The sequence below is a fragment of the Nyctereutes procyonoides genome, unplaced genomic scaffold (genome assembly GCF_905146905.1).
Source record: "Nyctereutes procyonoides isolate TBG_1078 unplaced genomic scaffold, NYPRO_anot_genome, whole genome shotgun sequence".
NCBI classification, from domain to species: Eukaryota; Metazoa; Chordata; class Mammalia; order Carnivora; family Canidae; genus Nyctereutes; species Nyctereutes procyonoides.
In genome coordinates, this window is record NW_026575139.1 from 9,308,173 (window position 1) to 9,325,435 (window position 17,263).

Genomic DNA, 17,263 nt, shown 5'->3' on the forward strand with positions numbered 1-17,263 from the left:
AGTGAAAAAATTGATGAAATCAAAATAATCTATAGTTCAGTTAATCGTGATGTGCCTATGTTAATTTCTTAGCTTTGGCAAAAGTACCAAGGTTGTGTAAGATATTAGCTTTAGAGGAAACTGATGAAAAGTATATGGAAACTCTCTGAACTATTTTTGTGAGTGTTCTGGAAACCTAAAATAATTCCTTCCAAAGTTACTTAAAAAAAAAAAAAAAAAAAAAGCAAAAGATCAGTAAAAGATATACTGGGTACACACTAACCAAAAAAAAAAAGCTACAGTATATTAATATCAGATAAACTATACTTCAAAACAAAAATATTTCTAGGGATAAAGATAAATATTACATAACTATAAAGGAGTTAAGTCACCAAGAAAACAACAATCCTAACTGTATATGTACCTAAATACAGAAACCAAAACATGTGAACTACTAAAACTGACAGATTTGAAAGAAGTAGACAAATCCGCATGTATAGAGACTTCAATACTCCAATCTTTGTAATTAATAGAATAAGTACATAGAAAATAACATTGGAGATATAGAAGACCTGAAAAATACCACCAACCCACTTGACCTAATTCACACTTATAGAACATTATACCCAACAACAGAATGCACACGCTTTTCAAGTATGCATGGAAAATTCACCAAGATCAATCATGTTCTGGGTCATAAAACCTCAGAAGTCAAGCAAAGTAGAGAATGTTCTGTGACTATTAGAGAATTAAACTAGAAACCAATAACAGAAAAGTTCTGGGAAAATCCTCCATATGACTAGAAAATTATGTGAGTTACACATATACACCATCCACATGTATAAACCAACCCCCCACCCCGCGCTTCCCCACCATTATCAGAGCCTCAAGGAGAGGTGTCCTTTTCCCCATATGGCCAGGTTGTATGTACTTTTGTGAATCCCTTCCTTCTTCAAGATTACCTACTTTTCAAGCAAATTAGTTTAATTTTATTACCAAGAGAATGTCCAAGCAGACAAGTTTGTAAACTTATTACCAAGAGAATTTCTATGACAATTCTCAGTCAGACTGAAAAGTCTGATTTTTCATACACGAACATGTAAAATATTTTTACGCAGGCCATATAACTCTCATTCTGCCCCAAACATATCCACACCAAATCTATAATATGTAGCACTCTTGAAAGAAAAACTATTTTCTGATATTTTCTAGTTCAGCAAAATGAGTATTTTTCTTTAATCATATTATTGTACCCAATCCTTAATGAAACACAGGCACCTTCTGAATTATGACTGTTTACCTTACAAATGACACTTTTTTAAAAAGCTGTGAAACCATTCACCTCTCCAAGGACCTTCTGCCCAAAGGGATGACCAATGGCACCACTTAATGGATGAAATAATAAACTGGGATTCAACATCTTTATCCTACAATTGAAGATACCCTGCTCAAGCAAGATGGAACCTTAAATTCTGTCAGGCACAACCCATTATATTATATGGAGGAAAGAGGGGGTAACGGTGCCTGAAGAACTTAAGTGACTTAAATGTGATCACAGACAAAGATGCTATGTCCCCTGATTTTTACACTAGCAAACTGGCCCTTTCCATTTCACATTACAGCCAAGTGCAAAAAAATTAACCTCGAACCTTATCTTTACCATTTGCCTGGAAATGGATCACAGACCTAAAATTAAGAGCCAACACCTTAAAACTGCTTAGAAGTTGATAAAAATCTCAATATAATTCAAAAAAATACTAATTATAAAGGGGAAAAAATCAATAAATTAGACCTCATCAAAATTAGACTGCAACAAAGCAAAAAATCTTTGCTCTTGGAAAAATACTTCTATAAAAATTAAAAAGCTACAGACTGGGAAAAATATCTGCAAAACATATATCCAACCAATGGGCAAAAGTTTTGAACAGATACTTCACCAAACAAAATATATGGCTGGCTTATAAACACATGTAAAGGTGCTCACGGGCCACTGGTCATTTGGGAAATCCAAATTATAAACACAATGAAACACCATTATGCTAGACCACTAGAAACACCATTAAATGGCTTAAAACTAAAAAGGCTGATCATACCAAATGTTAATGAGTACATGGAGCAACTCAAACTCATACACCGCCTGGAAATGTAAAATTATAGTTCACATTGGAAACAGTTTAGCAGTTTCTTACAAATGTAAATATCCACTACATGACCCAGCCATCATACTCCTAGCTGTATACCAGAGAAGGAAGAAAAAGCACGTGCCCACCAAAGATTTGTACTTGAATATTTATAGCCACTTAAGTCTGTAGTAGCCAAAAACTGGAAATTACCCAAATGTCCATTAGCAGATGAATAGATAAGCAAAATGTTATATTCTTAAAATGGAATAATTATCAACACCAAACAGAAATAAACTATTGACACATGCAACAGTATACATGAACTTCACAACAACTGAGTAAAAGAAGTCAGACAAAAAAGTAGATACTCCAATTAATTTCTATAAAATTCTAGAAATTGCTAACTAATCTATAGTGACAGAAAGGTAATCAATGGTTGCCTAGAGTGGGAGATCAGGGGAATGGGAGAGAATATTTAAAAAAGTTACTGTGGAGGGTGATGGATATGTTCATTACCTTAGTTGTGATGATAGCTTTATGAGTGTGTATATATATATACATATATACATTTTATATATATGTATATATACACATATACACACACCCATAAATTTATATAAATATATGTATATTTATATGTTTAATATATTTAAATGTATATATATCTAAGTTCATCAAATCGTACAGCTAAAATATGTGCAATTTATTGGATATCAATTACACCTCATAAAACTATAAAAAATGAAAACACACATATATTCACCACATAACCCAGCGTTCAATTTTAGGAATTCATCCAAGAGATATGAAAACATACGTCTACATTCTAGAACATACGTCTAAAAATCAATCTATGACAAAAAGCAGATCACTGGTTGCCCAGGGTCACAGTGGAAGATTGACTGCAAAGGGGTACCATCTGAAGAGAAACTTTATAACTAAAGGAAGTTTCCAGATGGGATTTTTCCATATACCCTATACATACATCTATAAGTCATGTACTGAATTGCAAACAGGTGATTAAAAAGACCAACAACAACTACCCTTGGGACACCTGGGTGGCTCAGCGGTTGAGCCTCTGCCTTTGGCTCAGGGCATGATCCTGTGGTGCCAGGATTGAGTCCCGCATCTGGCTCCCCACGGGACTGCTTCTCCCTCTTCTCTCTCTGTGTCTCTGCATCTGTGTGTGTGTGTGTGTGTGTGTGTGTCTCATGAATGAATAAATAAATAAAATAAAATAAAAAACTATCCTTCTCTAAATACAACTCTGAACCCAGCACTGTGCCCTCTACATACATTTCCTCTAATCTTAACAATCCTACAGCATAGGTATTATTATTCTGATTTTAGGATAGGAGGCTTGGACTCAGAGAAGCTAAGCAACTTACTCAAGGTTTCTGCATAAGTAAATGAGTGAGCCTCAGCCTCTAAGAATCAATCTGGGTCTGTCTTAATATAAAGTATTTCTGACACAACCTCCTGCCTTCTTAACACCCAACACACTTGTTAACTGGGGATGCCCTCTCTTCTACTGAGCTCTAAGAAAAATGCATTCACTCCCTTAAACAACTACTTCCTGAACACAAGTTATCTGCTGCGTAATGTTATCATTCCCCAGGTGATGCCCAACACCTAACAAGTACTCAGTAAACATTCTCTATCTTTTAACTTAACTCATAAGATTTATTCTAAAGTAATAGTTACATTACAAATCTCTTCTATTATTAATATCTGACTATACTTAAGATAAAAACTTCCCAAATCTCTCATAATTGCATCATGTTAGTAAGCTCTAGATCTTTCCAATGACACCATATAGGTCACTTTTCACTGATGAAAATAGTTTTTTGTTAAGCTTTTCCTACAGATCCCTTGAGAGCATTCTGCTTTCTCCTGATGTCACAGAGACAGTCTTCTGAAGCTTCAGTAAATAGGAAAAAAGAAACATGTCATTGTTATGCTCATAACAAAAGGCAAGGCAAAGGAGATGGAAATAATCGCCAAACCCCCTACATTCAGTGACCTAGTACTTTTCCGAAACAGGGAATTCAAGGTTTGCCAAGGGCTTAAGTAATTTGGCCTGAGTAATAATAAGATATACAACCGGAATCCATTATATACTCCTCTTAATATGTGAAACACTGGTCCGTCTATCTTAAAACATAAAAATGAAAGTGCTTCCTACTTCAATGTAGAAAGGCAAGTTATTCGAGCATCATCTTCACAGAGGATGATAATTTGGGCAATTTTCTTTAAATGGGACCTCTTACAGGGAACATTCTTGTAGGAAAAGAAAAATGTTCAATGGTATAAGTAAAATCAGGCACAGGAAAACAAAAACCAACAAAAACCTCTTCAGGTGATTAAGTAGGCAATTCATTATCAGTATGCTAGAAAATTTATATACTAGAAAGTTTGTCACTTTGTTTCCTAAACACTAAGGGTTGGGGCCACTCATACACTGCTGGTGTAAGTTTAAATTGACACAATTTGGAAAACTGTTTAGCAGTATCTTTTAAACTGATCATATGCATACATGAATGACCAGTAATTCTACTTCTATGAAAATAACTAAAAGAAATGCACACATCTATTCACCAAGAGACTTGTATGTGAATATTATATGAATAAATTGTGGCATATAATGGAATGCTATACAGTAATGAAAATGAACAATCTATTTATCCATGCAACAACATGGACAAATCTCTTTTTGAAAAGGTTCAGTAAAACCTAAGCATAAAACAGTACATTCCATGGTTCCTACTATATTAAGTTCAAAATCAGGCAAACTAATCTATGATGTTAAAAGTCAGGATGGTAGTTACCCTTTGCAGGGAACAGAAGGAACTGGACAGAAGTACAAGAGAGGTGCTAGGCTAATATATAGTAGATTGTGTTCTGTATGCTGGTTACATGGGTGTGTTCATTCATGCAAATTCAACAAGCTACATATTTAGGATTTATGCACATTTCTGCAGACATTCAATAAGCTTGTTTTAAAAAACAAGACAAAAATTAAAAATAAACAAATAAATAACAAGACAAAAACATAGGTCCATGAAAGTATCTTTGTGGAGCGCCTGAGCGGCTCAATCAGTTAAGCATCGAACTCTTGATTTTGGCTCAAGTCATGATCTCAAAAAAAAAAAAAAAAAAAGTCATGATCTCAAGATCGTGAGACTGGTCATGATCTGCTGGGCATGAAGCCTGCTTAAGATTCTCTCTCTCCAAAAATAAGTGGGAAATATCAGAAAGGGAGACAGAACATGGAAACCTCCTAAGTCTGGGAAACGAACTAGGGGTGGTGGAAGGGGAGGAGGGCGGTGGGTGGGGGTGACTGTGTGGCGGGCACGGAGGGGGGCACTTGACGGGATGAGCACTGGGTGTTATTCTGTATGTTGACAAATTGAACACCAATAAAAAATAAATGTATTATTAAAAAAAAAGATTCTCTCTCCCTCCCCCTTTGCCCCTTCACTTTCCTCTCCACCTGGAAGGAAGGAAGGAAGGAAGGAAGGAAGGAAGGAAGGAAGGAAGGAAGGAAAGAAACTCTTTAAGATTTCTAATTCTTTTTCTTTTTTAGTATACAAAAGTAAATTAATAACAGACCACACCACGGCCTAAAATCAAAGCAGAAACAAGAGAGAAATATCATGGATAACCAAGGATGAAGGGAGGTCATCACAGTGCACACTTTGAAAACAGTATCTCTCTCTGCATGGTGTTAAAAGACTCTTCCAACTAAACAACACTTTCCACTTCCTTGCCAAAGGCAGGCTGAAAGTCATAGCTAATAGGCTACTTTCTAGAATATTCACAGGCTTCTGCTCTTGTTGATTTGTAACCAAGAGTTGCCTGTATTTGTTCTCAGACCAGTTTATCCCAATTTTACTGGCTGTTACAATTACATAATTGAATTAAATATTGCAGAAACATGAGATGCAAAAACAGAATCATTTCTATGAAAAATAAATTGAAAGTTTTAGAAACACTCAGTAAAGATAACTTACCAAAGAAAATTGCTACTGAATTAGGAAAAACAAGACAACTTGCAAAAGATGAGTAGAAAATCACAAAACTCTAGGACCATGCTTTCCAAACGCTTCCTAAACCACCTTGCAATTCTCACCTAGCTTTAAAGAAACATAAACTTGACATTAAAAGTGCTTCATGGGGGTAATCAATGCAATAAAGCAGATCCTGAACTATAATCAGCAGACCTATGCTCAAAGAAAAGGCAGTGGACCTACAACAAAGACTGGCAAACAAAAACATATTTTTATATTAAAATAAAATGTTGAACGTAGGTATCATTTCTATGATTCCCTACACTGACCATTTTTTTGGATTAAGTAACCAAATATCCATTCTACTTGTGAGGCATTAAAAATGCTCTTCTGTACATCACTCAAGAAAACGTGGCAAAGTAATACTAGACCGTCAAGCACCCCCATACACAGTCTCCCTCTGTCTCACATACATATACACACACAAACACACACACATCCCTTATATATCCGTTTTACTGAAACTGTACTAAAAGGCAGAAGGCGTCAAAAAAAGAAATCAAGACATTAGTGAAAATAAAAGAAGTGTGGGGATACAGAAGATCTTAGAAATAAGGCCATACAAAGGAGTTTTTCACACAACTTTTCACATTTGCAGAACAAATACAATAGGTATTTTTAAAGATAAAACGATCAAAACCTAGCCAGGTAGCCAAATTTATCCCTCAAGTTCTTCCCCACTATCTTACTGCTGTCCTGTTCTAGTCCTGAATGCCAAGAGTCTCCAGAGGTGATCAGCAGTAGCCAAGTTTATAGGACTTTGGTTCATTTTCAGACTTGGCTGCAGAAAGCTCCCTCTATGATTTCACTAGGGGGAGCACTTACTCCTCAAACAAGGGACAGGGGCGGGGCAGAGGGGAAAAGTTTCTAATTAAAGGTGCACTTTACCTGGCTGTTCCTGGAAGGCAAAGTGCAAAATGATTTAAAACTCACTGCATAGGGGCCTGGGATGGGGGGACAGTTGGTAACCCAGGCAACTCTTGATTTGGACACAGGTCATGGTCTCAGGGTCCTAGGATCAAGCCCTGCTCCAGGCTCTGCCTTCAGCAGGCAGTCTGCATGGGATTCTCTGTCTTTCCCTCTGCTTCTCCCTCTGTCCCTCACCCAGCCCATGTGCATGCTCCCTCTCCAGCGGGCTCTCTCTCTCTAAAATAAATAATCTCTTTTTTTTAATTTGCAGTGTTACAGTGACTGTAAAAACAACCAACATAAAAGTGAGGTTAACATTAACCAATCCACACAATGCATGCAATATGTTAAGAGCAAATATTGCTTAAGATAAGGTCATTTGGTAAGAAAATACAAATCTTTAAAACAGGCTGGCCTTATTACTCAGGCTTAAAAATGTTTAATTATAATTCATGAAGATTCTGGCTTCTGATAAAGACTATTAGCCAAAGAAGTTAATAGTATCGATCATAAACTTCAGTTGACATACTTTACTTGCCAGTTACTTTACTAAATTATTGGAAGGCAAAATTAATATCGTAACCTCTTTTAAAAGTTTGAAATGTATCCTGAGAACTTAAGGAACAAGGAAGTAGGGATGGGGGAAAGACACAGAACGAAATTAACATTAATTGGGTACCTGTTCTGTGTCAGGGCTCCATACATAATACAAGCTTGGGAAACAGGAATTGCTATTTCCATTTTACAGATGAGAAAAGAGAGCATAACAACCATAAATAACATGTTCATGGTCACACAGATAATAAACAGTAGAATAGGCTATAACCTAACTCTGATTGATTCTATTGCCTACAATATTTACAAAAAAAATCAGAAGTATCTTAATCCATTTGGTCTTCTTAAATTGACAAAAACACCTTAAGAAGTATATATTTATATCACAGCACCGAACGAGAAAGACCAAAACAGCAACAACATAACAGATGGCTTGCCCTCTGGGAGCTTACAATGAAAGAAAATGTTCACACACAGGCAGGTTAAGGAATACTGTGTAGTGATTCATCATTACTTGAGGGAAGGCATCAATAAGTGATATGGGAGCTCAAAGAAGTCTGGGCTCCATGTGGTTTCAGCAGTTAAGAAAGGCTTTATGAAAGATGCAAGATCATAGCTGGATCCGGGAGATGGAAAATGTTGAACAGGTATAATGAAAGGTCCTCCAGGACAAGAAAAAGCAGAGCTAAGGATGAACACAATGAATATGAATAACAGTGGAAGAGGCCAGCAGGACTGCTTCAAAAAGTAAAGGACTGAGTGGAAACAATAATTGGTAGGCAATTACAGATATGTAAGTAAAGACCTACCTAATGAAGCACAGTATACAAACTTAGGGCTCTTTAACAAAATTATCCACATATTTTAAGTACATTCCTAAAATGTATGCCAAAATCGCAAAGAAGACAGAGAACAGGAAAAAGATGATGCGATATGATTTTGACGAAGCCACAAGCTGTGACTATTAGGAAAGCTGTTCTGCTTCAGCACTAAATGCCACAGATGGATGTATCAGCATCGTATTTATGCAAAACCACAAATTCATCTGTGTCATGTCTTCAAATACCATAATGTTCTAAGCTTAATTATGAAAACTGCATTAACAATTGATCTGCCATATTTTAGGGTGAGATAATGAACCATGTAATTTGCTTTGCATTGGAGGACAGTACTCTACAGATAATGTTTTAGATATTAGATTCAATTTAAATGCTATCAGAACCTCTACTGACATAAAAGCATGTGTGATGAAAACACATTTGCATGAATTCTAATTTAACCTAAGATTCCGAAAGAGTTTTAATATACAAAATAAGAGAACTAAAGAGACAAATCTGACATTCAAAGACAGAGGCGGGGGGGAATCTGGATATTAAATATCCTATACAAAGAAAAAGGTAGAGCACTCAAAAATCTGAAAATCAAATGAAAAACAAACAAACAAACAAAAAAAAAAAACCAAGGGGCACCTGTGTGGCTCAGTTGGTTGAGCATCTGACTCTTGGTTTCAGCTCATGTCATGATCTCAGGGTCCTAGGATCAAGCCCCACGAGCTCCATGCTCAGTAGTTAGCTTGTCCCTCACTCTGCTCCTTCCCCCTAAACCCCACACATATGCAGCATGTGAGCTCTCTCTCTCTCTAATAAATAAATAAAACCTTTTTTTTAAAAAAAAAAAAGAAAAGAAAAGAAAAGAAAAGAAATAGAGTACGTTTAAAATAAAAGGCCTAGGGCAGCCTGGGTAGCTCAGTGGTTTAGCGCCACCTTCGGCCCAGGGCGTGATCCTGGAGACCCGGGATCGAGTCCCACGTCGGGTTCCATGCATGGAGCCCGCTTCTACCTCTCCCTGTGTCTCTGCCCCTCTCTCTCTCTCTCTCTCTCTCATGAATAAATAAATAAAATCTTTTAAAAAAATAATAAATAAATAAAAGGCCTAGTATAAGATAGCAGAAGAGGCTGTAACAGAGACAAAGTCGGAACTCATTTATAAGACAATCCCCACACCCTCCCCAAATCCCTGGGAAGAAAGAACGCTTCAGGCAGTGTGCTTTTAGAAGCTGGCCTACAAGGTGAAATCCCACTTTCCCCCAGAAGGCGGTGAGGTAGTATAAATACTAAAAACTCTACTGGAGAACCTATACACAACCAAATTAGTGTTTGCCTTCTTAGTCACCTTCCAAACCTCCTTCAAGGCAGACCAGCCACAAGAAACTAAATATCAGATCTCTTAAAAAAAAAAAAAAAAAAACTTGTCTAAGAATGAGAGGACCTGGGACACCTGGGTGGGTCAGCAGTTGTTGGGTGCCTGCCTTCAGTTCAGGTCATGATCCTGGGATCCAGGATCGAGTCCCACATCAGGCTCCCTGTGAGGAGCCTGCTTCTCCCTCTTCCTTTGTCTCTGCCTCTCTCTGTGTGTGTCTCTCATGAATAAATAAATAAATCTTTAAAAAAAAATAAGAGTGAGAGGACCCATTTGTCTCTGAAGGGCTTTGTAAATTCCAGAACTAGATAAAACTTATGTTCTGTGTCTGAGAAATACAACTTAGATTACCCGGTTCACTAACAAGAAAAGCAAAATAGAAAACAAATAAGCTCTCCTAAAAAAGAAGCCTTGTCACTGGTATCTGAATAAGGTATCTGCTGTCACAAGTTAAGTAGAGCAAGACTCTCCATTTCCTAATTGTAAACCAGAGTTTATGCAAAAGAAGAGAATCCAGTAGGAATAAGTAGGAACTTATTACAAATCATTAACTGCTGTAGGTTTAAAAACTTATCCAGGGATCCCTGGGTGGCGCAGCGGTTTAGCGCCTGCCTTTGGCCCAGGGCACGATCCTGGAGACCCGGGATCGAATCCCACATCGGGCTCCCGGTGCATGGAGCCTGCTTCTCCCTCTGCCTGTGTCTCTGCCTCTCTCTCTCTCTCTCACTGTGTGCCTATCATAAATAAAAAAAAAATAGAATTAAAAAAAAAAAAAAAAAACTTATCCAAACTCTCGACAATGGTCTATCTACTCCAAACAAAAGAACTCTGGGAAAAGGTGGAAGTTTACAACTATTGTTCACCCTATTGAACATGTTAATTACTAAAGAATAAAGTATTCAAATAGAACACAATAAAGTATCAAAAAAGGTTAAGCATTGAACTATTCTCTGTGTAAACACCAAAAACACATATTGTTAATTCATACATAAATAAAAGTTTTCTTTTAAATAAATGGGGAGAAATAATGACAGCATACTACCAAAGATCACCAAAGTAGGGGAAATAACACCAACATTAGGTCTAATACCCAGAAACATTTTCAAGTGATAGAATTATTAGAGAGAATGGCCTAAATGATAAGCATGCTACAATTCTGACTAAGAAGAGAAACCCAAGAGGCCATGAATAGGCTAAAGAATAATTAAGAGAAGTCATGGAAAGGGAAGTCATGGAGAGGGATTTCTTTTTACAGGACCCTCCACTGAATTACATGGAACTAGAAGTATGACCTATAAATTAGAAAGGAGAACAAGAAACTTGCCAGCACCTGAAACTGGCAAAACTGACCTAAGCTAAGGAAACAAGGATGATAAGTATCTCAGGAGGTAAATAACACCAGTTTTCAAAATCCGTTCTAAAATACAAAAGTGAAAACTAATTTGCCAAAGCGAAAAACATGTGGCTGTAAGTCAAAGAGAAATTTCAAAACAAACATACACAAAATACCTTAGGAAAAAATTCTGCTGCTGAAGTATTTCCACAGATAATTTCATTAATGTTCACTGCATTAGCTTTTAAGAAGCTAAATCCAAAGTTTTTTAAGCAGCTAAGAGAAATTTTACAAATATTTGCAATAACCACTTGGATTAAACAATTCTGCAGAGCTTGTGAGATCACACTTGAATAAGAGAGGCTCAATTAAATTTTAAACTCTTTCAGACAAAATTACAAAGCTTACGTAGCAGAAGTAATATAAACAGGCTATGCTGAGCAACAAACTGAACTACTTACTCTATTTGTGTGTGGGTTTTTTCTACTTAGTAAATAGCATATAAGTTCATACTCTATGATTAACTTAAAATTAATCACTGAACATTCTTGAAGACTCAGCTAAACTTACTGGATCTGTGGGAGAACAACCAAAGCTGGAAAATAAAAAAACAAAAAAAATAAAATAAAATAAAATAAATAAAAAAGAACGAGATCCAAGTCAAATCCTTAGCTGTTCTGTTCCTCCTCCTCCTCCTCCAAGAAATAGTCTAGAAGTTGGTTTGTCTTAATCGATTTCAGTTGTCAAACGTTAAGCCCATACCAAAATCTTAACTTAAAACATAATTACGTGCTGTGCATGCCAAAGTACTCTGTTCGAGCGGTTCACACCACATCTGAACACCACAACGCGTTCATCCCTGCTGCCACAGGGAACGAGCCACAAATTCGCAGAAAGACTTGGGGCCAATACCTGAGCAGATACACAGCCCTTTCAATATCGCTGAGGTCTTCATCGACGGTCAATCTTTCTATCTCTTCTGGTGTCTGTCAAGTGTAAAACACAAATTATGCACACACACGTGGTGGGTTAGTCCTGCCCCCCACCCCAGTGACCCTCCGCGAACCCCATAGAAGTACAGACTAATGAAAAAGTTTCACAATTAAGCATCATCCTTGAAAACTAATCAAGAGTCTGCGGACTCCAGGTGCGGACCTCAACCACAGAGGTCTCTAAGGAACCGTTGGGTCGGGGGGTGGAGTTCGGTGGGGGGGGGTTGGGAGTTTGGGGGTTGGGGGTATGGGTTCGTTGCTTTTTTTTTTTTTTTAACTGTTCTGTCTTGAGAATTACAGTGTGGCTTCAGGACATTGCCGAACTCGATTTTACATGCATGCATAAAATACACACGTACTTTGAAAATCCCTAATGGCCCGAGGCTATTTCTCCAGCATTTTCCACCCCCAGGAAATGCTACAAAGGGGATGGAGGCAAACTGCAGCCGGGAGAGAAGGAAGAAAGACGAAATGTGGAGTGGGGGGGGCTGGAAGGAAATCAAAGATTCGCGACGTTGCGGCAGGTGGGAGTGAGAAAAGCTCCAGGGAGCAGCGGAGAGGGCGGCTGGGGGAGGGGGCGGTCGGGAAACCGGGTTTGCCAGCAGCCCGGGGGGCTGGGGGCTGGGGGCTGGGGGCTGGGATGCAGATGACTCTGCGGGGGGAGGGGAGCCCAGGGAGGGCGGACCGGGGTCCCAGCCGGAGTCCCGGAGGACCGATGTGTGCAGACCCAGGACGGGGGCGGGGGGCCAGGGGGCTCCCCAGGTCGGCGGCAGGACGCCCGCGGCACGGGTGCGGGGAGCTGCGCGGAGGGAGGCCCGGCTGAGGGGGGGAAGGGGATCCCGCGTGGACCGGAGGGGGGGCGGGGCCGGGCCTGGCGGGGGGCGCCCGGGACCACGCTGGGCCGTCCGCTCCGGGGGCGGGCTGGGGCCGGGGCGTCCGAAGGGCCGCCCCCCGGGATGGGGTCCGGGCTGCGAGCCCCGGCAGCGGCCGGGTCGGGGTGACACTGCGGCCGCAGGGGGACGGGGGACCAGCCGCACTCCGAGAGGGTCCCGGGCCGCCTCGGGAAGGGGATGGGGTCGGGGTCGGGTCGGGGCCCGGGGCGTCCGAAGGGCCGTCCCCCCGGGATGGGGTCCGGGCTGCGAGCCCCGGCAGCGGCCGGGTCGGGGTGACACTGCGGCCGCAGGGGGACGGGGGTCCAGCCGCACTCCGAGAAGGTCCCGGGCCGCCTCGGGAAGGGGATGGGGTCGGGGTCGGGGTCGGGGCGCGGGCCAGTCGCCGGGCGCCCTGCGGGCGGTTCCTCCTCCCCGGGGCGCACCTTGAGGCTCCGGCGGACCGGCCTCTCGATGATGGTGAGCTCCTGCAGGTCCTCCATGTAGCCGAACAGGCTGTTTTGACCGAAATCCATCGCGGCAGCGGCGGGCGGCGGCGGATGCATGGACCGCCGGGGCCCCTCGCCGCCCGGGCCGGAGCAGCCCCGCGGCCGCCCCCCGGCAGGACTTTCTCCCGCTCTCGGCCGCGGGAGCCGGGCGGGAGGCTATAGCTGGCGGCGGGAGAAGGAGCGCCGCCGCGGGGGTTGCGGGGGGGAAGGGGCGGGGGCGGGGCGGCCCAGGCGGGGGGCGGGGCGAGGCGCGCGGGCGGGCTGCGGGGGCGGGGCCACGGGCGGGGGCGGGGCCACGGGGGCCACCTCAGCCCCGCCCCCCGGCGCCGAGCGCACGCGAGCTCGACGCAACTGCCGCGCTGGGCCGTGGCTGCCCCCACCGCCGCGCGTCGCCCTCCGGTCCCCCCTCGCCCCGCCCGGCCGAGCGCGCCCCGCCCCTTGGCGCGTGCGCAGAGCCCCCGCCTCCTGCAGCCTGCGGAGGCGGGCTGGGGGCGGGGGCCGGGAGTGGCGAGGCTGAGCCAATGGCTGGAGAAGCAAAGCAGAGGGAGGTGGGCTGCTGTGGTCTTTAACCTGCGGGAGAGACCTTGCGCTAGTTGGCGCGATCGCCCACCCCAGCAGGCCAGCTGTGGGCGTTAGGAGACGTCCCTAACTCAGCTGTGGCCCTGGGGGAGGGATGTGTACCCCAAATCAGCAATTACGACGTGGTGTGTGCGAGCGGGTGATGGGGGCAAGGGTGCAGGGAATACTGTCCTGGATGAGGCTAGCACTTGGGGGGGGGGGGCGGCGGCCAGAAAAGGACTCCCGGAGGCGAAGCACCCAATCTTAAACCATCAGTGAGACTTGGCTAGTGAAGTCAGAGGAAGCCCACTTCGAACTGAAATCTGAGCTTGCTGTGACTGTGTGACGTGCCCCTAGGCGTGCAGGGGTGCAGGGAAGCGAGCGCTGGGCAAGGGGCGTGCAAGGGAGGGGCAGGTCCTTTTTGGAGAAAAGCCCTGCTCTGGGCAGCCGCGCTGAGTCGCCTACGTTTGATTCCATGGAAAATAGAAAGCAAAGGGAAGGGGACTGGAGCGATTTTTTTTGGACGTCAGGGGCAAAAGTTATGTTGGTCATACTCCAGCTCCTGCGAGAGCTGTTATTTTATTATTTCCCACTCGTTCCCTCTCTGCAGTCCCATTTCTCTAAGCTGCCATGCGCACCCTCTCTCGTATGTGTAAGCTACGTCCCGGCACACGTGTATATCCTCCAAAGATACTGTTAGTTTCTGTATTTTTTTTGTATTATTTTTTAAATGCATGAGAGGTACCGTGCTAAGAACTCATTCTGTTTCTTGTTTTTCCCTTAACATAATCTCTTGGACATTTATCCGTGGGGCTATCTATATATTCTAGGTGCTCATTAGCCCTGACCACTAAAAGCATTCAGTTTGTGCATCTAACACATTTTACTTAAAATTCCTTAAAAATGGATAGTTAGGTTGCCAGCAGTTCCTTGTACCACAGACAATACGGGAATGGTACTACACGTGTCCCTGATGGACCATAAGAAAGAAATGGAATTGCCAGGTCTTGGAGTCTACAATGCTTGTTTTCACTCTGCCAAGTGGCTTCGCCGGTTTGCACTCCCACCAGTGGCATATGAAGACGGAGAGGTTCCCGTTTTCCACTTCATATGCTAACATGTGGTATTATCTGGTGTCCTAATTTACAGAAATCTGATATCAGTAATGCAGTATCACATTGTAATTTCTTTTAATTTTTTTATTGATAAGTGATGTGGCCCATTTTTTTGTATACTGAAGAACCATTGAAATTTGTTTCCTTCTGTGAATTAACTATTTATGGTGAAAGGGACCATAAGCGAAGGAGGGGGAACTGAGTGGCGAAAAATTAGAGGGGAAGAGAAACCATGAGAAACTTGTAACTCTGTGAATCAAAGGGTTTGCGAAGGGGAGGTTGGTGGGGGGATGGGGTAACTGGGTCACGGGCATTAAGGAGGGCACATGATGGGATGAGCACTGGGTGTTATACTATATGTTGGCAAATTGAATTAAAATATAAAATCTTTTTTAAATTGTGTATTTACATTTCTGAAAAAAAAGAAGAATTAACTATTTGCATCCTCTGCCTATTTTTCTGCCATTATTTTCTGAGTGAATTGAAGGAGTTTCCTATATATTCTAAATACTAATCTCATATCTTGGAAAATGCAAGTATTTCTCCCAATCTTTCACGCACCGTGATAGCTTGACCTCTGCTTTCCTACAGTATAGGGGAAATCCTTATTCTAATGTAGACAAATGCATCTAATTTTAGCCTGGTGGAGTAGATTTCTTTGGGTCTCGTTGAAGAATCTTTTCCTACTCAAAATCTCCTCCTACACTTTCCCATATTTAATGACTTCATGCTTTTACCTATCACAGGTCTTTTTAAATATTTATTTATTTATTTATTTATTTATTTATTTATTTATTTATTTATGAGAGAGGCAGAGACATAGGCAGAGGGAGAAGCAGGCTCCCTGCAGGGAGCCAGTTGTGACTCGATCCCAGGACCCCAGGATCATGGCTTGAACCAAAAGCAGATGCTCAACCCCTGAGTTGCCCAGGTGCCCTCCACCCCCACAGTTAGGTCTTAATTCATCTGCAGTTCACCTGGCATATGGTATGACCAGGAATACAATATTATGTTCTCTGCATAGTGAGCCAATTTGCCCAGCAGTACCCACCAAACGATCCATCTTTTCCCCACAGATATGTGACAGCGTCTCTGTCCTTTGCCAAGTCTTAATAGATAAATGTCCCTATTTCTGGGCTCTCACTACTGCTCTGTTTATCTAGAGCTCTTCCTATACCGATTCTGCACTGATTTTATTGCTATGCCTTTGTTGTATGTCCTGAAACCTGGTACTGTGAGTGCTCTGCCACTCTGCTCTCTTTTTAATTCAGTATCGCCTCTGAAGTTCAAAGCAAAAATGGTCGGTGGGTGACCCCACGGCTAAAATCCAGGTATTCTTATTTTTGCTCCACATTAAGGAAAAAGTAGAAGATGGTGGAAGTTTGGGGAGATTAGGATGGAGAAGAGGCCGAGACGAGGGGGAGATGGTTTTCCTTAACAATACCCTGAACCTCCCTTTTCTGCCAGTTTCTGAAATTGTTCTCTTTTCCCTTTGGTTTGTCACTGATATTAAATAATATTTTTAAACTTTACCCTGTTTCACCTAAGAAGTATTACCTCATGTCTATATTTTGCAACACCATGATCTGAGACTTGACAATATTCTTAAATGAAAAGCTGATTGAATCCACAGACATAGCTTTGAAGTTAGCTGTTGTTACAGGGCAGGAGACAAGTCAGCTTGGTGACTAGAATCAGTAACTGCTGTGCTTATTACCCAGTGGTAGAAATACCCTGCCCCAGCCTGACTGCCAGGAAACCTTAGTCCTAGTCCCAGCTCTGCCAGTGACATGCAGTGAAGGAGTCTTGGAGCCCTGTTTTTCTAACCTGAACTGCTTTCTTACAACTTATCTCAATATGACCTAGAAGCAATCCTGCGAAGTACAGATGAGCTGCACCATTATTCCAATTTTATAGGTAATGAAATTTAGACTCAGAGAAGCTACATCACTTTAGGCATGAGCACACAGCTAAGAGAAGCTAGATTTATTCATTTCATGTATTCATTCGACAAAAGCACAGTAGTCAAGTGCATGGCCTTTGGAGTCCAAC

General features: G+C 41.9%; 1 protein-coding gene across 5 annotated transcripts in view; it reads right to left on the reverse strand.

Annotated features, from left to right (window-relative positions):
* PPP4R4 (protein phosphatase 4 regulatory subunit 4) overlaps positions 1-13,718 on the reverse strand; it is a 105,287-nt gene extending 91,569 nt beyond the window's left edge. For 4 of the 5 annotated variants that reach the window (XM_055304520.1, XM_055304519.1, XM_055304517.1 and 1 more), the window contains exons 1-2: positions 13,476-13,718; positions 12,081-12,154 (exon numbers count right to left, since the gene is read on the reverse strand). In XM_055304520.1, the coding sequence (XP_055160495.1) occupies positions 12,081-12,154; positions 13,476-13,595 (194 nt within the window). In that variant the 5' untranslated portion in view covers positions 13,596-13,718. Of the gene's footprint in view, positions 1-12,080; positions 12,155-13,475 lie in introns of those variants that run through there. The other variant, XM_055304522.1, reaches the window with a different exon arrangement.
* Between the last annotated feature and the right edge of the window lie 3,545 nt (positions 13,719-17,263).